The sequence below is a fragment of the Trachurus japonicus genome, chromosome 16 (assembly GCF_045865225.1).
Source record: "Trachurus japonicus isolate A0001 chromosome 16, Traja_1.0".
Lineage (NCBI taxonomy): Eukaryota > Metazoa > Chordata > Actinopteri > Carangiformes > Carangidae > Trachurus > Trachurus japonicus.
The window spans coordinates 4097590-4122274 of NC_140922.1; the positions used below are offsets into that span (position 1 = coordinate 4097590).

General features: G+C 43.4%; 1 protein-coding gene across 2 annotated transcripts; it reads right to left on the bottom strand.

The window, feature by feature from the left end:
- Positions 1 to 1420: 1420 nt before the first annotated feature.
- Positions 1421 to 24454, bottom strand: smarcc1a (SWI/SNF related BAF chromatin remodeling complex subunit C1a). Of its 2 annotated transcripts, none has more exons than XM_085803474.1 (28): positions 24194 to 24454; positions 21949 to 22068; positions 21757 to 21842; positions 21120 to 21201; positions 20935 to 21027; positions 20558 to 20627; positions 20307 to 20376; positions 19929 to 20004; positions 19239 to 19364; positions 18139 to 18233; positions 17539 to 17669; positions 15778 to 15837; positions 15621 to 15658; positions 14607 to 14728; positions 14418 to 14489; positions 14188 to 14301; positions 13937 to 14090; positions 13460 to 13567; positions 13295 to 13354; positions 12677 to 12935; positions 12010 to 12171; positions 10592 to 10647; positions 9075 to 9228; positions 8722 to 8900; positions 8472 to 8606; positions 6122 to 6461; positions 4262 to 4387; positions 1421 to 3187 (listed from the first exon to the last, which is right to left on the bottom strand). In XM_085803474.1, exons 1-28 carry the CDS (start codon positions 24377 to 24379, stop codon positions 3096 to 3098), a joined length of 3366 nt encoding a protein of 1121 aa, XP_085659600.1. In that variant the 5' UTR covers positions 24380 to 24454; the 3' UTR covers positions 1421 to 3095. The 2 variants fall into 2 exon arrangements, with proteins under 2 accessions (XP_085659600.1, XP_085659599.1); XM_085803473.1 differs by having other exon boundaries at positions 18139 to 18257; positions 24194 to 24453.
- Positions 24455 to 24685: the final 231 nt, after the last annotated feature.

Genomic DNA, 24685 nt, shown 5'->3' on the forward strand with positions numbered 1-24685 from the left:
AAGAGGTAGCAGAGATACTAACAGTGCTAGCGAAGGGTGGGGAGGCAGGAGTGGTTTGGGTTAAGACTTCACATTAAAAACAACCTCATTTGGACTAATTATTCAAAGTGTGTCGACGGTGGACAAGGTGCAAGACGATGCTGTTTTATTATCAGGAGAAAGTGGTGAAGTTTTCATTTGAACACAACATGCGCGTGGAACTTGAAGACTTTCATCAATGGTAAATGAATGCAGCTAATTCAAGTCAGACGTTCATAGGAACTGAACTATTCATATCAAATAGGATGTTTTTATTATACATATATGTGTGTTAAGGCTGAAAACATTCAACCTGTCTCCAGGTCCTTTAGTGGCTGCTGTGGTTCTTTTTACTACATCGCCCAGTCCCCTGCAGCAGTCCAGGAGCTTTTGACTCTATCACAACAGATCGGATCGTCCTTGAAGCTATTAGAAGTTTGAAGGACGATTGTGATTACAATGTTGGAAATTTGACCATTTGATTTGTAAACAACTGGAAAATTCCAGAACAGCAACTGTTTCCAGTGTCGATCATTTTACAAGTCTTTGACTCTGCTGCTCAGGAATGCTGTGCGAGTAAAGGACAGCTACTAAATGGTTCAGATTAATAGATTAATCAGCTTCTGCTGCTTTTTCCAGGGGCTGAGTACAGTTCCACTTTCATTAACTGACAAGTCAACGTGAAATCTAGACGATTATCAGGAAAATACCCCAAATATCCATCTTTAAATCTCAGCATTTTATGCTTTTCTGAGATATCATTGAACAAATCCCAAGTGTTGGATTCCCGGAAATAGATTCTCCAATATTTTCTGACATTAAATTGGCTAAACTGGTTATTCACACTGCTAACTTCCAATGATTATTGATCTATTGTCACTATACATTAATCTTTTGATTCCTTGATCAATCACACAATCTAACCACTTAATGTCAGGAAATAGTGAAAGATGAGACAAAGGAAGCCAGCAAACATTCCTATTTGAGATGTTAGAAACTGTTACAGACTGTTTGGCATTGTTTTCGGAACAATGACTTAAAACCACCAAATAAAAGAGTTCCAGATTAACTTTCTACTCGATCACTAAGAAACGTTCAGTGGTTGCTCCCCTTGTTTGCGTACCTTTTTTAATCTAATGCAACAGCACAGGACAAAGGACTATAGTGTGAAATCATAATTGCTTCTCGTTGGCAGCCCAGAGTTTTTCAGTGTACGGACCACAGACAGGTTGATACACAGGAATGAGGCTATTGCTAAGATAAGTTTTTACCGTGGCTAAAAAAGAAGCAAAGACGTCAGTGCGTGAAGACGCGTGTGAGTGGGAGTTGGGGGTTAGCGAGGTAGGCAGCACAAGGCGTTAGGAGAATTTTGAGCAGAGGTGGCAGTAGGGAAGTGGGGGGGGGGGTTATTCGCTACAGTATCAGCACCTAAAAACATCTACGAGCCCACCGCGCTGATCAAGAGCGTCGTTTGTGTTCTGATGTTTCAGTCGAGCCGCATCACAGCGTCTCCCTCTCTGTAAAGGCTGTGTGAAGGTCAGCAGGAGATTACATGTATGTGCATGTTTATGTGTGTGTTGTGTGTGTGGTTGTCCAGTGCTTTGTGGCAGGGTCTGGCCAAGTCGGTGTGTGCACGCAGCCTCCAGTGTGAGCCTCAGCTTAGCTTACGTTTCGGTGTGTGTGTGTGTGAGATACAGTGCTGCGACTGATGACAGGAGGTGTGAATGATGGTGTGTTTATCAGTCTGACCCTCCTCTGACCCAGTATGTGAGTGAACTCTGGCGTCGTCGGATCAGAGACTTCAACATTAATGCTTCTTATCAATAAGTCCAAGGAAAAGAGACAAAACCAGCCGCGCGCTGCACGTATTGACCTCCTATCTTACTGCTCTGTGATAACAGAGCTCCGCTGCTGCTGGAAAAGGATCCTCAGCTGAAAATAGTCCCGACACATGCCCCATTTCTTGCTGAGTGAATGTTTACCTCAGTTAATATAGAGGGTAAGTATGGTGTATTTATATTTTTAAATCCACTTTAAAAGCCACTTTCTGCCCAAAGTTACAAATCTGCCCCCGCCTGTGCAGCAAATTACAATTTCCTCATCCTTTAAATCAAAGATGGCAGCCAGCTGAGTAGGAAGCATTATTGGATGACGCCATCTTGGTTTGGGTTCAGCAGTAGAGACGTGAATCAAACTCCTATCTGTAAATGTTTTGGACATTTCTCTAACTTAATTTAAACATTAATAATTTACATGCGATACAAAACGTGGTCAGAGGAGGCGTCACCATCAAACACATCGCTATCGTGAACACACACACATTCGCAGACACACACGCACGCAAAGAATTACAGTGTATCGTTTCGAGAGGAGCGAGAGGTAGATACTCGACATGACAATAGCGAGGACAGGCTGCCCCCCCCTCCTTCTTCTTCTTTATGTTGTTATGTTTGAATCAGCTGTGTGTTATGTGTTACAGCTCAGGTTGCTTAGAGCGCACACACACACACACACACACACACACACACAGACCCCTGCACGTCTTGCCGGCCGTCTGGTCACACTAGCTCCCCCCAGTGTTTGGCTTGGAGAAGGAGGTACCAGACAAGGAGAGGTGCGTGTGTGCATTTGAAAGACGGGAGGGGGTTACAGTGTCGTTTAAAACAGCATTGAAAAGAGGAAGAGGTGGAGACAGACTGAGGTTTGTTTTATCTGTTCTGTCTCCGTTTTGTTTTCTGTACAGTCTCATTCTCTCCAGCCTCCGTCTGGCCCGACAGAGCAGAAAACAGTGTTTATTACTACACGACCGTCGCCGCTGTGCCCTGAGAGGAAGTCTGGATGTGTGTGAGAGAAAAAAAATTGGGTTACCCTTGCCACTTAACCCTGAGTGTGTGAGTGTGTGTTTGTGTGTGTCCTGTGATGAAGTTTATGGTCGCTTTGAGTGTTGAGGACAAAAGATCGAGCCAGTAGCAAAGGCCATCAAAGAGGGGGGGGGGGCTGAGTTTCAAAGACAGAGTTAGTTTTGTGTGTGTGTGTATGCGTGTGTGCTTTTGCTTATGTTTGTGTGTGTGTAGGTCTTAGTTGTCAGCCACTCGTCCACTCGGGGGCGCTGGAGGGCCCACAGGAGCTGCAGGCACGGCCTCAGGCTGTGCAGGTGCTGGACCAGGGTCTGGAGGAGGAGAGAGAGATGCTGGTTTCAGAGCAGATAGAAACAGGTTTGATGGTAAATGAGACTTGACAGAGGGTCTGGGGATGGGGGGGGGCTCGGTGCTGCCGGGTAAATGCAAAGGCTCATGAAATGTTTAACAAGAAACCAAAGTATTCCTGCTCCACCAAATAATGTCTACCTTTTCAGACTTATGTAATGTTTGCATTTCAACATCTCATATTACCTGTGCAAATATTAAAAATGCAACACTGTGTAGTATGAAAGTGAAGCTTCAACTTCAGATTGTTGTTATAGGAACAGATTTGAACCACAGGCAACAATTTGATTTGATTCCTTTGAACTTGAATATATGTGAGACAGAGAGAGAAAACCCTGATTTAATATCCGTGATGCTCAGATGATCAGGACTGAATCGGGTTCTCATTTCTACAGAAAAATACAGAGCAACTAACACCCACTCAATGTTCTCTGATCTGTCTGCCGAGCTGTCAAACTATCGACTGTAAGTGCTGAAAAACTTCTGCTAATGGCAATCCAAGAATATAAAACTGGAAAACGTTGTCTCAAAATAAGTTTTATCTCTCAATACTGTTCTCAAAGCACAGGTAGAGACACAGCACCTGTTAAAAAATAGATCTATGGGAAAAGAGGGTTTAAATCTTTGCCTTATTGGAAACAATGTGTTTGTGCTACTACCATATGTTTGTTATAGTTTGGCTGTAGACACGACAACACAGGAGAAATCAATGTCATCTGCATGCATGGTGTGTGATGTGATGCTGATAATCAGCAATGAGCCAAACATTTACTGTTGCTGACATTCAAAGTAAATACCAGCTGGCAGCTGCCGGGTCAACGCAGTATTTGGATTCCCAGAAACCTTTATTTTTCCTCTTAGGTTGTTTGTGATGTAAACACTGGATTCTAGAAACAGACCCACTGTTTTTTAAGGTTTGGGTGAATTAAATGATGAACTCGGCACAAAAAAAACTGATCACCGAAGGTTTATACATATAAACTCACACATAACTCAAACACGATGAGACAGAGTGGCACGAGGCGATTTCTACTCACACATGCCGTTGGGAGCTCCAGGATGGCGTGGGGGCATCATGGGAGGCATGCCGCCAGGAGGGGGGCCGGCAGAGGGCGGGCCGGGTATCATACGCCCAGGAATGGGCTGGCCCGGTCCCATTGGTCCTGCAGTGGAGAGAGTAGAGAGGGAACCAATCAGACCTTTATCTGGTGGAGACAATGGGAAGGAGGAGTGATGGAGGTGTTCAGTCAGGAGCTCAGTTTAGACAAAAACTTTCAGTCTCGTTTCAAACTAGAAACTAACTGAACCCACAAAAATGGTTGTGCTCAAGTCTCAATTTGGAAAAATTAAGACAGAATTTGATAAAACAATTGCAACATGATCTGATCATCACAACTAAAATCACAGATAAGTCAATGGTTAGTATAAAAAAAAATGTAATGATAAACTGTCAACCAATTTTTAAATGTGCACATTTCTTTCAGATAAATGCTAGTTTTACTTGATTTACTTTTGCAAAATTAGCCATCTGTTAAAGGGATAGTTCAACATTTTGGCAAATTGGCCCATTACCATAATCCCTATAGTCATAGCAGTAGGTTCATTACCATTAATTGTCGGTGCGAGCTATTTTTAGAACGGTGGAGCAGAGCCGTGAGCTGCTCAGATCTACTAATGGAATTTCTTGGTTTCCCTCATCAAACTCATCAAATACACAATCCAACAACTGTGGACAAGTTGTGAGCTGCACATTCACCACGCTAGAGACAGAGTTGTTTTCGAGGCAATTGCAGAGACTGCTTGCCGAAAAACTGCCCCAGACGGGAACACGCATCACCGGTTTTGCATGAATTTCCCTCGAAAACAACTCTGTCTCGTAACGTTCCTATATCATAGAGTAGTGTTGGGCGATTTTGACATTCTCAGATCGTCCCAATCGCCCTCCCTGGAGATCGCCGATAGACCTTTCTCGTTCCACGTGTTCGTTCGACCGGGGGGGGGGGGGGGTTGGGGCGGCGGCGGCGTATGAGTATCGCTTTTACCGTGCCCTGCTGTCATGCATGCGCGCTTCTCTCTGTGTGTGTGTGTGTGTGAGGGCTAATAACGGAGAAAGAGCGCTATGATCAATGAACGGAACGATATTGCGTTGCCGAAAGCCGAAAAATCTATTCATGGCGGACGTAATTTATTTGTGGCATATCAGTGAACACGTCGTCGGGCTGTAACATACAGGGCTGGCGTCGGCAGCCTAGCATAGCAGCCTATTCACAGCCACAACACCAGCTAAACGTGTTTCCTCAAATTTGAGGCGGAGTGGCCACCCTGTTTACCACAGAGATGTTGTGTGCGGTCATATGACTACCTGGCTCCGTCTGATTGGACGTCGCCAGTGGCTGCATTTGATTGGTGAAACACTGTCATTTGACAGAGTATAGTTGGAAGCAGCAAGCCAAGCGGCTTCATTAAAACAAAACAAACAGATTGTGCATTAGATCAATAAAAAAGTAGCGAGTATGTGTGTGTGTAAAATCGGCAAGAAAACAAAACATCGCCGATCGTCCTTCCAATCGCCGATAGACGATTGGATCGCCAATCGGCACAACCCTATCATAGAGCGTTGTGGAGTTGTTGGATTGTGTATTTTGATGAGTTTGATGAGGGAAACCAAGAAATCCCATGAGCCTCCGTAGCGTATCTCTAAGCAGCTTGCGGCTCTGCTCCGCCGTTCTAAAAACAGCTTGCACCAGCAATTAAAGGTAACAAACCTAATGCTATGACTATAGGGATTATGGCAATGGACCTTTGCCAAAATGTTGAACTATCCCTTTAACAGAGGACAAATTATGCAAAAGTATTTTTTAAATAATGTTCATGTCTCTTCTTTGTGCCTCCCTCACCTGTCTGTCCTGGGTGGTGTGGGCCCATGGGGTGGTGACCCATTGGCGGGAAGCCGGGGTGCATGGCGGCACCGGGTGGTGGCCCTCCGTGGTGGTGTGGCTGCGGTCCTCCGTGGTGGGGCGGGGGTCCTCCTGGATGCATGCCTGGCTGAGGTGGCCCGGAGTGGGGTCCCGATCCAGGGGCCTGTCCCTCTCCTTGGGCCCTGGCGGCTGCTGCTGCAGCGGCGGCGGCGGCAGCTTGCTGCTCCATCTGCTGCCTGGCCTTCATCTCGGCGTATTTGAGCTGCTCCATGTGGAAGGCCTGACGCTCGGTCAGCAGCTGCTGCCGCTGAAGCTCCAGCTGCAGGAAGACAATGGAACAAGGATCAACAACGAGTGGCATCATGGACTGGTGGGTGAGCGCAGGCATTTTGGCCACACTGAAGCTGAGAGTGGCCTACATTCATCGGCTGCACCTAACGATTATTTTCATTATCGATTAGTTGTTTGGCCAATAAAATGTTAAAAAATGTCGGTGTTTTTCAAAGCACAAGATGACGTCCTCAAATGTCTTGTTTTGTCCACAAACTCAAAGAGAGATATTCAGTTTATTGTCATAAAGGAAAAAAGAAACCAGAAATATTCACATTTAAGAAGCTGAAATCAGAGAATTTGGATAAGATCATCAAACAGGCTTTATCACATTTCCATTGGCCAACTTATCTTCTGTGATGATAGGAGTCGGACTACTTATTTTTTCACCTTTAAACTGTCAAAGTCTTAGAAATAATATATAATAATATTCTGTCAAATGTGGTTCAATGTATTTGCAAAGACAAAATGCTGCTGCTGCTGCTGCCCTCAGCTGCTGCCTAAGATCTTATGAGACTGAATAATTTACAATCTGTTGGCAGTTTATTAGGAACACCAAGTTAATGTAGTCCAATACAACAGACCTGCAATAAATCCTACCATTGTGGAGGTTATTATGTTTAGTTTTTATTGAAATTTGGCTGCCTGTATAATCCACAGAGCCACTGCCAACCATCTCCAGTGTCTTGTATTAGAGCAGCAGAGGGCTGCGAGGTGGAACTCTCAAAACTTCACATCTTTCTCTGCTCTGTGACAATCTTCTTCAAGAGGACAGCGCAGTAGGTTTGTAGTGCAGTGGCTGTGGGAGAAAGAGCATGCACGGCCTGCGTAAAACTGTCTTGTGTCTCTTTGTTGTTCTGTGTGGAGCTGTGAATTTTCTTTAGCCGCTCAGTGTTTTACAGCCTATGGCAGCAGCAGCGGTGGTTTGGTGTCTCTCCAGTCTTCAGAAAGCTTATGTAAACCGGAGTCCTTTTCATGCACTATTTACAGCTGTGAAACTGGGCTACGCTCCCGATGCCTCCGCGGCGAAAACACAATTTTACACTCTCAGTCGCGTCTCCGGGGATTGTCCGGGTGCAGGACACGCACGCACAGCTGAGGGCTTTTCATTTGCCCTGTGGAGGCAGGTAACAGTTTCACTTGCCTACAAGCACTTCGCTCTGGAAAATCTTTTATTTGCAATTCGGTCCCCTCACAAAGATGCAACTCTGTGTCTCCTATTCGGTCTGTGTGGAGGATTTGGATGGAGAGGGGAAACAACTTGTTTACATGCCAACACTGGCCCATGAACTCCAAATATTTACTGACCACTTACTTCAACATAGCCACCACAGAAGGACGACTGTGTGCCACGGTTCTGCTCATTCCAAAAACCTCTATTTTAAATCACCACTTTCCTTGTCATCTACATCATTTTGTTGTTGAGTTTAAGATCATTTGACAAAAACGTTTTTAAAACATTTTTGTCATTGTGATTTACACCTGCCACCTTTGTGTTAAAAATCATCATCAACAGACACTGAGGATATATACACTATAGGATTAAAGAGTGTTTCAGTAAATCTGAGTGAGGACTTTATGATAATTACATCAAATTAAAACCGACTGAGAAGTGAAAGTGTGTAGGTTGTTAATGTGTTATGTTCAGTCTTTCACATTAAAGTCACACTTCAGAGAGTGTGATTTCAAGATGCAGGATGAGCTTAAGTCAACAGACCACCTCCATTATTAATAACCACAGCTGAGAGCCCTCACTGAGCGCAGGAGGAATATGAGTGCATGCAATAATTAATACTGTGCCATCACTCCTGGTTGTGCAGGGCCATTGCAAAAACATCGGCGCTCAAGTCGTTTCCAGACCTGCTCACCGTATATCTGGCTTTGCCAAAAAAGTGCAATGGTCTGGACCGACGCAATTGAACTAACAGACTTTCCTGGTGTGAAAATGCCTTCAATCTCAAGTTGGACACACAGGGAGCATGTTGTGGTTTTGACTTACAGCCTCTTTCTCTCGGTCCATGATGGTCTCCAGCTCCTCGAAGTGCCTCAGCTTGATCTCCAGCTTCTTCATCTGGGTCTCCACCAGCAGAGCCACCAGGGACTTGATCTTTCTCTCCTCCACTGCTGCCAAGTGCTACAATAGATAGGAGGTAGTTTTAGTAGATGGTACTGTTATGATACAGAAAAGTGAACTTTGTGACGGACACACACATAATGCCAAGTCAGCAAGTTTGATTTTCCAGTCTCACCTTGGCTTTAGTGGCAGCAGATGCTAGAGCAGCTGCAGCCGCCGTGGCGATGTTTCCCTCTCCAATGTCATGCTCCAGCTTCTTCCTCTTGTCCTCTCCCTCCTCCGTAGCTGCCTTCTCCTCCTTGTCCTTCTCCTGCTCCGAGGACGATGTCTCCATAGCCTCCTCCTTGTCTTTGTCTGGTGGTGACAGGGTCAGACATTTAGCAACTCTGGAGTGTTTTTCTGATTACCTTTGACCGATTTGGCGGTAAAGTGGACTGTTGATTGGATATTAGCAAGTTGATGACACCGTCTTGACTTCCTGGCAAAGAGATAATAGATAATAAACCAAGCAGACTTTGTGGGGGTTACCTGCTGGAGATGACTTGGCCTCCCCTGCTTCCTCCGTCTCCTCCTCACGCTCCGATGTCTCTGATCCCTCCTTTTTCACCTTTTCCGTGGTCTCCGTCTTGTCGCTCTTTTCTGCAGACTCGCTGGGCTTCTCTGCCTCGTCCTTTAGCTCGGCCTGAAGGATTAAGACAAAACAACAATTAGTGACCAATGCCTGTGTCAGACAACACAGGTCTGACTTGTAGATCTGACTTGAAACAAGTGGAAACTGAGTGTTGCAAGATGCTCAAAGCGAGGAAATAAAAATAAAACAAAACATGTTGTAGACTTTGTAAAACATAAATAAGAAATGAACTGAATAAGAAAATGACTTATTTTTACACATGACCTACCAACAACTGAAAAGGAAGATAAAAGGCTGTGATGGCTCAGGGCAAGTGGAATAATAGATCCTGTCAAGACCCTACTTAACTTTTGGGAACAATCACTGTGATTTGGACAAAGTGTCTAACACTGGTTAATGGATGCTAATGAGGAGGCCATCAACCAGGGAGCCGGCCCAGCAGAGCGGGGACAATGTGAACGTTTGAAAGTGCCATTAAATTCTCCCCCTGGGCCTTTCCAAGCCAAGAGACAAAGACCAAATGTAGAAGAGTGGAAAAATTAAACACTAGGTGGGAGAGAGAACCAGTGTTGAAGAGATACGGTCGGCCCACGCAGAGATGGTTGGTATAGACACGGGATTTGGAAGTAATTTCTGTTATTATTTAAGTGAGATCCTATTCATAACACTTACTCATTACAATAAATGCTGACATTTTGAGGTAAACTGTCTTCCATCTCCATTTAAGTGTTCATGTGACCTTTAATGCTTCAGTTCCAAGAAAATATTTCCATACTTATACAAATATTCACTATTTTTCTATGTCAACAAGTCCTAAAAAAGTTGGACCTTCTGTGTATCCAAAGCCAAAAACTGTGATTATTCTGTGCCATGGCGCTCCACTGTGAAAACACGTATTGTGCACAGTGTAGCTCATGGTGTGTTAGTGTCTCTGTAAATGTTATAAAGAGAACAGTCTAGACCTGCTCTATATGAAAACTAATTTGACATCTGAGAACCACACTCGTGCTAGGGGACCTGTCGCTTCATTAGCATGAACACACACACTGGAGTTTGTTTTGACAGTCCTGCTGCTCGAAATACTGCTAGAATACAGCGTGTGTATTAATCTACACCTGGTGCCCAACAACAGGGCAGTGTTACTGCTGTTTGACGAAGGTTTGCTAAAAAAGACTTGTTTGAGGAACTTGGTTTTTTAAAATTTTATTTAATATTTGTGACCCATGCTGATAGATTTACTGTCATGAAAATGGTTGGAGTTTTGTGGTAGACTATGTTGATGTAAATTTCATCCTGCCTTGCCTTTTTCATTCACCCTTAATCCTAAATTAAAACAAGTGAAACAAAACTCAGGTATAAAAAGGAGCTGTCAGATCCTGCAGGACACATGAAGACACAGAAAAGATGGTCTCACCTTATCGGCCTGCTGGGAGTCTGTGTCGGTATCCATCTTCTCTGGCTCTGTGGTTTCTGCAAGTGAATAGTGTGATGACAAGTTAGCATTATGTCACAGTGATAAAATGAAGTCGCACGGACAGACATTCGTTCTTTATGCTTCCAAAAACACATGAACATGGGCAAGAAACAAGTACAAGTAAGACAGCCTACATGAATGTCTAATCATCATACATAGATTACACAACAAATCCATCATGTTCACCACTTGTAACACATCTGGAACAGGAGGAGGTGACACTGACCTATCACCCTGATTTTTTAATAAAACGCATTTGTTGATTCTCTCAGTCAAAAACAAACTAACTAGTTTTTGGGGGAAGGGCTTCTGAAGAGGAAATTAAGGTCAAAAGCATTTTAAGTGAACAGGCCCTCAGGGATGGGTGTGAAGAGTGCACCCACACTCACGAAATGACCACACACACACACACACACACACACACGTGATTGGCTGAATACATGTGTATGGTTGAGTGTTAAACCGTGTCATGAGTGCACTTGAGCGTGCGCTAGAGGTTCAGCTATTGACCGCGTGACGTGTGTGTTGGTCGGTCGAGGCAATGGGAGCATTAAAGCATATTGATTGCAGCCGTGGCTCTAGAGGGCATCAATTCAGGTGTGATAAATGATTGCTATTGTGTGTGTGTGTGTGTGTGTGTGTGTGAGTGACTGACTGAGTGAGTGTATGTTGGGAAGGGATCAAAGAGACGCAGAGAGATGTTTCAAGAAAGCACAGAGTGAAATAGAAAGAGAGAAAAGAGATGAGCACATGGTGGAGTGGGATGACCCAGTTTTCTGCTCCCCCCTCCTCTCGCTCTCCTGCCCCATCTGCCACCGATGATTTAATCCACTGGTTACCACGGCAGTATGCCCGCTCGCTCGCACAACACTGATATTTTCTGTACTGCTGCTCACCCCCCTGCTGGTCAAAAATGATATGTTTGTTGTTTTCAAATGTGACACACTGAGCGTCACTGCCACACATTCAGGTGACAATCAAAGGAAAAACCAAAAACGCTTGTTTCAGAGGTGATGATACAACTCCTCTTGGTTCTTTCCATTACTCACACAGTCAACAATAATATGCCATTGGGTTTGCCTCTCCCAGCCCAAAAGCTTACTGACGCTATTGCTGCCATGTGCTGCCCTCCAGTGGATGCAGATATCACACCAGAGGAAAACATCGAACCTCCTGTGAGAAAGATCAAGTTATAAACCTACAACCACCTCTCTTCTTTCCAGTTTAACACTTCCATTCACTGGCTATTGATTATGATTCCCAGGCTGATCACAGGAGCTTATATAAACAGGATCATGTCAGTGTAACCTCATTCTGTTGTAGATGCTCCAGATTCTCCACCTCGCTGCATTGCTCACCTGTCTTTTCTGGCTCCTCTGGGGCGGTGCCAGCGATGCCGCTGCTCTCCAGGCCGAAGGCGGGGTCAACCTTTCCGGTGCTTCTGGCTGCCTCCTGCACCTTCTTCACGTGAGCCTCCACCAGCTCAGCCGGGACCTCCTCACGAACACGGGAAAACTCCTCTGTAGACAGAGAGGTGTATACATTTACATTACATTTAAGAGACAGAGTGAAAAGGAGAGGGCCTCATGTTTATTCTATTATCTAAAATATGTCACATATTTACATACACATACACAACAGATAAACTGGAGCATTTTTTCTCTTAACCATTCTTGTCGGTTTGAGCTTATAGTCTGAAAATGTTTTTTAGTTGATGGCAATATTGTTTTAAATTTATCGCCTATCTATTGTGTGTTTATCTGTTGATCTAGGGGACAAACTACTACACACAACTGCAGTTACAGGAATGAAGTTACACTTAACTGAAGGACTACAAAAAAACATTTTCAAAGATCAAAAACATGTATTAAGTGTAGGTACTGACATATTTCTGATTACCCAGCAAAAACGTTTGATACATTTCTGTAGAAATGATCATACAGTGATAGTAAAACTTGATTGCAGAACTTATGGACACATTTCAAAGATGTGATGGAGTTTGAGTCTCCTCCCCTCAGTTCTTACCTAAAGCTGCCTTGGCAGCAGCAGATGCCACTCTGGGGTCGACCACAGAGGCCAGGAAGGCCACTGTGCTCATGACGGGGTTTCCAGACTGGCTGAAGGGTATGGGCTGGTAGGCCAGGGGGCCCAGAGTGGTCTCGGTGCTCTCCAAATACGGATCCTCGATGGGCAGCCGCAGGAAGTGCAGGATGCACTCGTCCTGGGTGCGCGAGCCGACGTGCTCCGACACTTTGTTCCAGTCATCTTTGAACATCTCCAGGGCCTGGAAGAAGACGAGGGGAGTGAGTATACAAGCTTTTTACAAAAGCAACTGTGGAGTGGGACGACCGAGGCACAGACTGAGGGGTTGTAAGATAGTGTGGTGGCAAAAATGTGTTCTCTTTGTTCAATGAAGAATTAAAAAGAAAAGTTTCACACATCAGCTGTCTTTCTTGAGTTTTAATAAACATTCATTCATTCAGTCAGAAAGTGACTGGATGGAGGGAGAGGAGGAAGATTACAATAATGTGGAATGGGGGTAGTTCAAAAGTAGGAGGGCAGAAAAAAAGGAGAGATTATAAAAATCAGCAAGTGATGATGAGGATGAGTGTGGTTTTCAGTGGCCAGCAGCAGTAGACTCACCTCTAGCAGCAGTAGAGTCTCCTGCTCAGTCCATTCCCTGGTGGAGGTGACTGCTTTACCCTGTGGGGAGCCAAAAACAAATTATCACAGAGAAATATGCAATTAGTGTCATGTTAGTAGAATAATGAAGAGGATAAGGACACGCAGGTCATGAGATCAGCTGACCTTTTGGTTTTTCTTGTACAGGTCGGTGCGAAGGCCAAAGTTCTGAAGGTCGATGGCTTTGTCTTTGCCTTTGTCTGCAAAGTTGGGCATTGGCTGTGGAGGAGGAATCTGGAGAGAAGAAAAAACAACACATGAAGCAACAATGTTTACATAGTTCTTTTTAGTGCAATTAACAGGCCTCCGTGTTATTTTTTTATTGTGTTTCAAACGACCATATTTTTGTCTGTGGGTCTAGCATTACACTTTTGTTCATGTACATCCATTATTTCCATTCCTGTTCTTCATTTCCCTCTTAGGCTGTGTTCAGACAGCATATACTGTATATGTTTCCATTGTGCAACTGTGAAATCTTGTCTTATAGTTGTACAAAAAGTGTTTTACACACCACACTGGTCATCTTGGATAATGCTCGTTGAAACAACGCACACTGACATTTTTCTCACTTAAAAAGGTTGAAGGTGTTTAAGTCGTCCCTACCGGTGGAGGTCGGTGGTTCAAGGGCATGAGGCCAGAGGGCGTGTCGGCCAGCACAGTGAAGTGGGGCGTAGGTGGGGGGCCCATGGGCAACGGGCGACTCTCTGAATCCACCTGGTAGTTCACTAAACCCCACTGCTCCAAGAAAGCATGAACCCTAGAAGCAGAGAGCAGAGTCAGCTTATCTGTTTTACTTTATACCGTTTTGATCTATTCCATTACACCATGCCACATGCTCATGGGTCTCAGCTCACCTCATGATGGCACAGACATCTCCTGTCAGGTTCCTGCGACAGGAGGTGGAGGTGAGATACTCCTGGGGGTTGAGGCGGTACGTGTCGATCATGAAGTTGCGGTAGGCCAAATATCTGTTAAGAGCCACAAAGGGATCAGCGAGACACGAAAGGCATCACTGGAGGTCAGAAGCAACATGTTTTACAAAAACTTGTCTGGTGGTTTAGCCTCTATGTCTATGTAAACTCACATCTCTGGAGTTTTGGACTTGTTCTTCCCATTGAAGAACTCAGGTAAGGCTCTTCTCTCAATCTCATGGATGCTGGAGGGAGGAAAGCAAATGACCATCAGTGGTTTTAAATCAAAGGACAAATACCACAATGACTTTCTTATTCAATGAAGGATTAACAAGGCCTCCCTTTTATCTCAACTGCCTTACCAGTTGTAGTCAAACCAAGCAGCATAGCTGGGGATGATGATGTGGTGAGTCTGCTCAGTCACATTGTCTTCACCAGCGTCAATCAGCCGGTTGATTTCAGCTTTGCCCTGCTCTTCATCGTCCTAATAGAGACAGAGTCCGACAGGTCAGCGTGATTTAGGTGTTGTGTGAGTTAATTATGAACGTGTAAGGTCAAGTTTCATGGTCCTCTGAAATGGAAATGTATCCGGTGCAAGTTCTTGAAAGCTTCTCAGCATCAAGACTCAAGTCAAACGGACTTGGATCAGTATGTTATTCTTGACAACCTCTAACACTACATTGATGATACTGTCGAATGACAAAATCTCTGATTTTACTTTCTCTTCCTTTTTTTAAAAGGGGGAACAAGCATATTAACAAAACTGTTATCACACACACATTTCACAGAATCCCTGCAAACCTTCAAAAACCTCTCTCTTGATCCATTTCCATGATAAAAAGTACAATTCAGGAGGAGCTGGCTTAGGTTTGGGGGGGTATATATATGTGTTTATATTTCTGCAAACAAGCCATTGGGAGTTTTCAGAAAGATTACTAGTAAATTAATCCAATAAAAACATAAATTTTACTTTTTGTTCATGCTTGGTCATCTCCAATGTTCACTGATTATTCATTGTTCAGTGCACTGTAAAGGTTCAAGTGACTTGTCTATTCTAATTATTGATAGTGTTTCTTGTATAGTTAGTATTATAATTTAGGTTGGATTTTATTATTTGTACTGTTGCTTTGTAACTTTGTTTTGAAAAGTGTCATTTAAATGAAGTTTTGATTACTATTATACATTACTCTATCTGATGACAGACAGCCTGAAGTGGGGACATGTTTTGCTACAAATTGGTTGCATTATGTTTTGGAATTTACAGTGATTGACCACATCACATTGGACTGTAATAACTTATTAGCATCTATTAGTGCAATGTAAACCCCTTTCCTCTTTCTTCTCATACGGCACTTGGACTGAGTCAGTGATCTTACCTTTCCTCCAGACAGCACAGAGTCGTCCTCCATGTCATCTGGAAGAAATAAAAACTGATTTCAGTGGAGATATATCACACTGCAGTATGACTGATATTTGAAGGTCACACAATTCATACACAGCGACATGGATAACTCACAGGTCACAGATACATACCCAAGTCGGCCACATTCCCTCCTTTCACTGGGGTATTTTCACTGTCTTTCTTTGAACTGGCTGTATAGAGAGGCAAAGAGAAAGAGACACTTCAGGGTACAAGGAATGAGGAAAAAAAATTCAAAGAGGGTTCAATTCAGCTGTGGGCATGAAGGCATTAACCAGCACCTCTTTGCAAAAGAGGACACTAAAATAGATTGAGTGTGTGCGTCTGTTGGGATGAAAATGGAGGAGATTTTTCTAAAAGTGGGCCATCGCAGATGGGACTTGGTCTACAGACGGCATCTTTAGTAAGGATTTTGCGTTTGATTTCACAGGGAGGAGGGAGAATACAGATCAGGCTCAATTCATTTCAAATCACATCCTCGAGCTGTTTTCCCACTTTTGTTACTGGAGCATGGTGTGTGTCTGTGTGTGTCCAAGGATTTTTCTTGCTGCTCAAGGGCACAACACCACAAAGGGAATTGGATAAAAGCCACCAGAGGATTCAGACTTAAAACTCAATTATTACAATGATCTGACAGAGGAGCACCAATTATAAATATCTTGAATGAACACAAACAAACAACTAAGCTGACCGATATCTACACTTGCTAAAAAAGTGATGATGATGACGAGATGAGATTCATGAAACAAAACGGTATCCTCGCATGTTTGTAAATGTAGACCATGATGAAATGTGGTTTCAGTCTTCAGACTGATGAAATATAAACAAATTACTCTCTTAATTTTGTACTGATATGGAGCTGGCTGCTGCTTCATGGCATCCCACACATTATGGACTACTCACAATAACATTTATGTTCGACCTGTCGACAAACAAGCTGTACTCGACTGTCTACATGTAAGTCCTGGGATTGTATATTAATTTTTTTTTCCTTCTCATATGTCATTTCTTCTGGTTGGTAACATTTGGATAAAAACCTATGACAGTGAAAGAAAGTTATTTATGGGCATCACATTACTTGGGGAACTGTGCAAGTCTGCTCGCTTTTCTGCTGTTTGGTTATGCTGCTCTCGCCCATGTGCATTTGTTTACAATGAAGCCGGCGGGAAAAAAAGCCTGCTTAGTTCCTCTTTAACTTGGTAGTTACTAGGACCAGAATCATACCTTATTTTCCATAAGCTGTGCAGATTGTCTCTGTCTTCTAAATATGTCTTCTCAAGTAAAAATATGTTGCGTTTTTTAAAGTTTTGCCAAGTGATCATAATTTATTTATTTATTTGGTTCATTTCGGGCATGTCAATTAGTCATCATCATCACACATCATCTCAATCCAATTAATACAATACACATGACCGAAAGGGAAAGCGGGAGAAGCAAAAGCTTATCTAGTCCCGCCAATCAGTGTGAAGTACTGTGGGCAATATGATAATTTGACTTGGTTCAGGGGAATGCCTCAATTTCCACCATAAACAGTGAAACTGGTTTTTGATTTTTGTTCAGATAAGCACATTAAAGAAGATTTTCTGCCAAAGCAGAAACACAATAGAACAAAGAAATCTTATTTTTATGGGGAACACAATCCAGCTCCAAAGATGACAGAGTAGCTCACTATACTTATCTAGACGGTAGATAAGGTGCACATCCAACTCCAGCTAATTACCAGTGCAGGACAAAGAACAGCATGAACTGTCTGCACAATAAACGTTTTGAAGTTCTGCAAAATGCACTCATGTAATGCTGTGATTAGGTTTGCCTAAATTAATGTGATTCAGTATGGCTTTGTATTCAACCAAAGCACAGGTGGCCACACATACCGTTCTTGGACATGCTTCCCTCCTCCATGCTGGCACCAGCTGATGAGTCATCCATGTCCTTGGTCATGTCCTCCTCCGTGTCCTCCTCTTCACCTCTGTGGCCCCGTCGCTTCCAGTGAGGCCCGGGGTTCCTAAAAAACAAAGAGTGAAGCTATAAATCACATCATGCCACAGCCCAAATGATCCTGCTGCTGGAAACACTAACACACCAAAAGCCTAAAAATTAGCTACTGAAACGTCCAGCGATGCTTCCTTAAAGGGATAGTTCAACACTGGCAAATTGGCCCATTGCCATAATCCCTATAGTCATAGCATAACGTTTGATCCCTTTAATTGTCGGTGCAAGCTATTTTTAGATCGGCGGAGCAGAGTTCCGACAACTCCAAAATGCTCTTTTGGACAGAGTTGTTTTCCTAAAACTATAGGGATTATGGCAATGGGCCAATTTGCCAAAATGTTGAACTATCCCTTTAAAACAAGAGTACTAGCGTTTCAAGAAACTGCTGAGCTTTCCTAAAAATGTCGACAAAAAACAAAACAAAAACATGAACATGTAAAGATTTGTATGTAAATCTCAATATTGAAGTTTGGTCTCTTTACCCCTTCTTTCCTCCCTTCTTGCGGGACTCGACGGGAGTGCTGGGCGGCGAGGGCGAGCGCCTCCTCTTCTTCCCCGCGGAGTTGGCCTTGCGCTCCTTGCGATCGGGTGTACGGGAAGACTGATCAGACAAACCCCGTGCAGCGCATGGAGCGAGGGATGGAGGATGAGAGAAAGAGCCGCAGAATGAGAGGATGGAACGGTTGCACACACAAGGAGGGGGAAGCGCTGGGAGAACAACGGCGGGGAGGGAGGGGGAGGGATGCCGTGGTGGTGGAGGAGGTGATCAGGGTTCCTGTGTACTGTCCTCTTTCAAACAACCCTTCACTTCAGGGTTTGTTCATTGTGACGAAATATTCATCTGCTAGCAGTTGTCTTTAGCAGATGAACTTTTGTCTGAGTTTAACTAGTAAATAGTTTCACTTTAAAGGCCACTGTTCACCAAAAGTGAGTAAAACATCACCTTTGATTCAGTTGCTGTTCATTTTGATTATCTGACATTAATTAGAAGCAATTAAATATCTGCATGGCAAAAATAAATATTAATGTATACTCTTCAAGTGTCATATATGTATGCAAATCATATTGCCATGATAAGTCATTTGTGTCAAATGTATTTCAGGCTACTTGTCTGATTTTTACATTCTGATAAATACTCAAAATGTACTTTCCAAGCATGGACAGAAACCCTGAAATATATCAGGAGACAAAGAGAGAGGAAAGGCTTGGAAAGGATGGACAACAAACAGACAGAGGCAAGACCAAGACGAAGGAGGACGACGACGACAACAAGTACAGTCCAGAGGGCAAAGCCACACAAACCTGCAGCAAATACACTCATACTCATGCTCTCGTTCTAATTTTGTCACTCAGAGAACTCCCATCAGCAGCTCTCCAGTTCAGTAGAGAAACACTGCATTTTACTGGTCTTATGTTTTTGAGTTATGACAAGTTAAACTTGACATAACTCAAAATATATCTTTGAGTTTGGTTTCAAATTGTACCATAGCACCAGGATTGTCTGGTGGAAGTTCTCAAGAAAGACAAAACAGAAACCCTCTAGAAATGGTGTCAAACACACTCACACAAGCACAATACCAACCTCTTCCTCCTTGGGGAAGATCCTCTGTCGGAAGCTGACGGGCTTCTTGTTCTCGTCTACCTCGTAGTCTTCCTCGTTCATCCACTCGTTGAAGGCGTCTGTGTCTAAAACCCACTTGGCATGGACCTGACGGAGAGAGGGAATGACACAGAGGTTGTTCACGGCGTCTGAGTTGCAGTGCGCTACTCGTTTATTAACTGCAGTTTATCCTACAGGAATCTAATCATCCCTTTACACTGCTGCCCTGATTCTCCTTCATCATTTCCCAGTGGAACTGACTCACTGTTGCACGATAAAAACCTCAGGAGGAGCGCAGCTATTTTGTGACAGTAGCAGCAAAATAATAGGAGTCATTTGACTTTTCTTTTCTTCTAATCTTCTTGTGATCATTTTTTATTTGTTATGTGGGAGCATAAGCAATACCCATGCTCCATAAAAATGCTTTTCGATGTTCTGCAGAATCAAAATATTTATCACTTCATGAATTATAATGAAGTCCTCTGCAACAAGACTTCCTAGCCACAACCAGGATGTCCTGTGTAACCTGCTCCACTAAAGGGATTTGAATAAATATGAAAAACGACAGTCTGACTCCACACTGTTTGCTCGTTCATTTCTTTCAATACCAAACACTCTTTTTAAAACTGCAGGCCGTTAAACTTATTTCAGTTCAGCTCTGCTCGTGCTCACCTTCCAGGGTCTGTCAGTGCTCGGAGGATCCTCCACGTCTCCGTCCACCTCGTTGACCGATACCCAGGTATCATAGCTGACAGGACAACAACAGCCATGACTTAGTGATTACATCAATGAAACATGACACTGTATGAAGCGCAAGGGTATGTGGAGGAGCCCCAAAATACTAATGGATAAGGCCGCGACTGAAGGCCACACAGATTTTTTGTTTTTAGGTATAAAAAGGGATCATATTTCAGCAAAACCATCAGTACTGGTTCTACGATCTTAAAATATGGTTTTAAAAGAAAGAGAAAAATCTGTGATTTAAAATGTGGATAAGAACAATTGGAGTGCAAGTAATATATACAAAGTATAAACAGGTAAAAGGCTCACCTGTCTGGGGAGAGACCCCAGTGCACCAGCACCTGTTTGTCTTTCCTCATAACAGGACGAAGCCACTCCTCTGCAACACAGACAAACCATTGCTGACATGTGTAAACATACACGCACACTAACCCACAGGCTTTACAACGTACAGAGTATTTCGTAGAAAAATTAATAATTTGTCATAAATATAATTTTCCTAAAATATGATGCAAGTGGTAACAGACTTGATGTGCAAGTTACAGACAATTCAACCCTACCTTCCTCTTGTTGGGTGGGTGAAGGGTAAATGTGGTGGGTGGCCTTTGACTTGTCATCGGTGATGGAGCCCTGGGGGGGACAGAGGGGAAAAAATAATAACAAACAACTGAAGAGAGAGATACAACAGAGTTTGTCATTAGAAATCACTTGACTGACAAAACTTATTATGAAAAAGATTTTATTCTGTGGGTAATGGGGGCGGGACTAGATAAGCTTTTGCTTCTCTCGCTTTCCCTTTCGGCCATGTGTATTGTATTATTTGAACTAAGATGAAGTGTGATGATGATTATTTAAATTGACATGCCCGAAATAAAAAAAAAATTAAAAAAAATTAAAAAAAACTCCCCGTTTGATAGTGTGTTGTGTTGGAGCTTACCTGGTGCCTTTTGATGATGTCTTTGAGCTTACTGGCCTGTTTCTGCTCGATGTCCGATGACAGGAAGACGGTGGGTCGAGTCAAGCAGTTATTCTGGAAGGACAGAAAGATTAAGCTAAAATATCAGAAACAGCATCAAGCATACAAGTTGGAAATACTGTGTGTGTGGACAATATAGGTCATACCTGGACCAAGTTCTTCTCTACATTCAAGAACATTTCCACGTTCCTGTCCATCCGTGAAGGATTCTGCAGGTCAAATCGACGCCTGGGGACAGAGGACAGAAAACAGTTAGTTTCAGTTTTCAATTCAGGGGGAATTTAAGTTACCAAGACCTTTCACTGGTCGTTTGTCAAACCTCACAAATCAGCATACAAAAATACAAATCCCCAGATATTTATGATTTAAGGAGCTCAGGCGAAACATACTGTATCACTGAAAGACTGGAAGGAAAGATGTGAGAATAACTGGAAAGTCTACATACAATTCTATTTTCTTTTCCCCCAATATTTTCAAAGTTCAGTAACTGCAACATGTCTCCAGATTAATGAGTAATTGTGTTAAATAATCACATTAGTTCAAACAGGATCCCATGAGCAACCTCAGTTTGCATGTGAAGCCAATGTGACAGTTGTTTACTAATTAACTTCTTCAGATTTTCATTTTTATGGGTTTAATATATTAATACATCTGCTACCTTTACCCATCTCATACCACACTTACATCAAACAGGATTTTAACACATCAATTTCTCAAGAAATAAAAATGTTATTATAAGGGACCCTGTGAATTTCCGAGTCTGATCAACATGACTGAACTCACCAGCCCTGCTCACTCTTGAACTTGTAGACAGACCCCAAGATGTGACAGAGAGCACCCCCGGACTTGAAATCCAGGAAACATTTGGCCTGAAACAGAAGAAGAAGAAACAGAATATGACATATCTGCATTAACGGTGATTGCCTGTGTTACAAAGCACATATGATATGTTTGTGTTGTGCGTGTTGTGCTTACAGGTAGCTTGGTAAGAGCAGGATTGTTGACCCTGCGTCCAAATGCGTCTTCCTGGAACTGCAGCAGCTGGATAACGAGACCCGCCAGGGACTTACTGGAGGGGGAGTCATTCTGGACATACTGGGAGCAGAAAGAGATAAAGGCATTTATTGAGAGAGAATGATAAATAATTTCCCCTACTATTATAAGACTTGGGTGCACCCAGTGTCCAAGCCAAATGAATGGGAAATATGAGAAAAAAAAGGTCTACCCTCACTTCCTTTATGTGTCAATTTGGTCAATTTGTCCAATCAGTTTTCAATATTCTGTAATTCTCAAGCACACATCTGGGCAGCTGTCTGCTGCAGGCACTTCCAGTTTTGCTGATTGAGGAGTGAGAATGACTGAATCTGAGGCGAGTTATAAATCTGAGATTTTGATTTTTCTATCAACAAAAACATTTGTTCATCATTCTAGAAACATAAATTGAGTTCCACCTAACACAAAAAGTTCCACCTAAGGACGACCACCAGCCACCCCGTCCCCGGCCAACACACCACCAAAGCCCTCTGACAACCCCAGGAAAAACATGCACATGTGCGCATGCATGCGTGCACACACACACCTCAAGCTGCATGTCACAAACAACAAAGTTTCAGCAATAAATGGGGGAAAGGACACCTTCAACTTGGACTATTAATAGGGTTGCAGCTATCAATTATTTTCATTAGGTTAATGTGTTAATTGGTTTTAATGTCTTATATGTAAAATTCCAGAAAACAGTCAAAGTCCCCATTATAACATCCACCATGTCATCAAATCCTCATATTTAAGAAGTTGAAAACAGCATACAACCCTGTTCAAGAAGTAAATAAATAAACAATTTAAGTACAAACATTATTCCCACTTTGTTATTCATCAATTCACTATTGTTTGCATTTTCAAATGATCCAACAGGTACTAAAAAACTTTTCAAAACAATGACAGATAAAATCTGGAAAATTTAAGTCACATAAATGACTGTCTTACTAACATACGCCATCATAATTGCATAGAAAAGGTGAGGAAAATTTGAAGCGGACACCTAAATGTGTGTTTTTCTTGTAGCACACCAGAGGCTGTGAGGTACCCTGGATGTTGTGTATGCCTGAGAAGAGTCTTAGCCTAGCGATTATGGGTCTTTCATTTACCAAATCTCAAGCAAACATTCACTTTTTCTGGCCTTGATTTAATGTTCACTCCCTCTGTAGCAAAGACGAACACTGTTTCACAAGAAGACACAACGTTGGAGTCTATTTACAACAAAGGCAGTGTCAACCACATCATGGAGTCGCGCCTCTCGCCTTAAACACGCCCAGTTTAACTGCACTAGGTACAGTGATTGGACATAAACAAACTAATGCCGAGCATGTGGGTTAGCAATGCAAGCATGTTTATTCCACATATGCTTATGTTTCAAACATGTAGCCATGGCTCCACAAATGCGTCTACGATCCTTGATCGGTTAAATTACATTGAAACTGATTAATCTAGGTTTTCTTCAGTCGATCCCACTCAAGCCGGGGGTTTGAATGAAAACATGAAGAGACAGGTGGACCACTCTTTGTTTGGCTAACCGAGTGGGCGACTGCAGCCTGCACAACACAGCCCGGTGTAGGTACTGCTGTGTTGACAAAACTCAACACTGCTTCTTCTGCAGCAGGAAATGCATCTGCTCTGATTAAAAACACGCACAGTGTGCCGATTATTATTTTCTGACTAGAAGGTCATTTGAGCGGGAATAAAAAGACATGCTAGTTCTTATCTGGCTAACACGGTGAGATGTTAAACTACATGGAGTCCCGTGACCAACATTTAGGCTGGCTACTCGCGCCATTAGCGGTGCTACTCACCGCTGTGAACTAAGGAATGAGGCAAGTGTGCGTTTAAAAGTTGCAATACCCGTCTACAGTTCCTCTGCAAGCATTTCTCTCCGAGTGTGTTGATGATAAACGTTACCGAGCGGACGGTTAGCCGGCTAGCTCCGAGCTAGCTCCGTGATCAACCGCTTGGCTAGGCTGCCTACTTAGCGGCGTGTTTGGGACGTTTACATCGAGCGCGTTGAAGCTGCAACTCACAACCACCGTAAAAGTTTGTATAGTAGGCTTTACTCTTCGCCGGAGTTGTTCTGGTTTAGCCGCAGCGGGCGAGCGTAGCAGCGCCCCATTGTGCCAGCGAGACTCAGGCCTTCGTAGAGATCAATGGAGGAGCGGGGCAGCTAGCTCACCTTCTTGTAGTGCTTTCCGATCCACAGCCGCACCGCTTCCAGTTGGGATATCGTGTCGGAACTTTCCCAGAATTTAGTTGACGGACCGCCGTCCTTTTTTCGTCCCACCGCGGTCCCGCCACCGACCGGGCCGGTGGCCGGTCCGCCTGAGCCCGTTCCGCCTGCCGTTGTCGCCGCCGTCGCCATTGTGTTTTGTTCACTGCGTTGTCTTTCTCCTCCGCGGCGTCGCTCACCGTGCAACTTTCAGAATGATATTGCGCAGCCGCAAACGGACTGAGACTTTTCAGGTCTCGCGAGTCTCAGTATCAGATGGCTTATGGGAAATGGAGGCCCTTGTTCGTGGAAAGCGCCATTGTAATGGTAACCGTTTGGTGCTTTTACATTATATTCTTGAAAATCTAACAAAATAGTTTAACTGCGCGTAGACCATCTTGACAACTAATATCATATTGATTTACTCTAGTCTCCAGTCATATATTTAATTGTTTTTAT

Excerpts from the sequence above, each read along its gene's own strand:
- smarcc1a (XM_085803473.1), bottom strand. The coding sequence starts at position 24,379 with ATGGCGACGGCGGCGACAACGGCAGGCGGAACGGGCTCAGGCGGACCG. Across the intron at positions 14,729-15,620 it reads CTGTGCTGTCTGGAGGAAAG|GACGATGAAGAGCAGGGCAA; the intron begins GTAAGATCACTG and ends TGTCTCTATTAG. Across the intron at positions 14,302-14,417 it reads AAGTCCAAAACTCCAGAGAT|ATATTTGGCCTACCGCAACT; the intron begins GTGAGTTTACAT and ends GGCTCTTAACAG.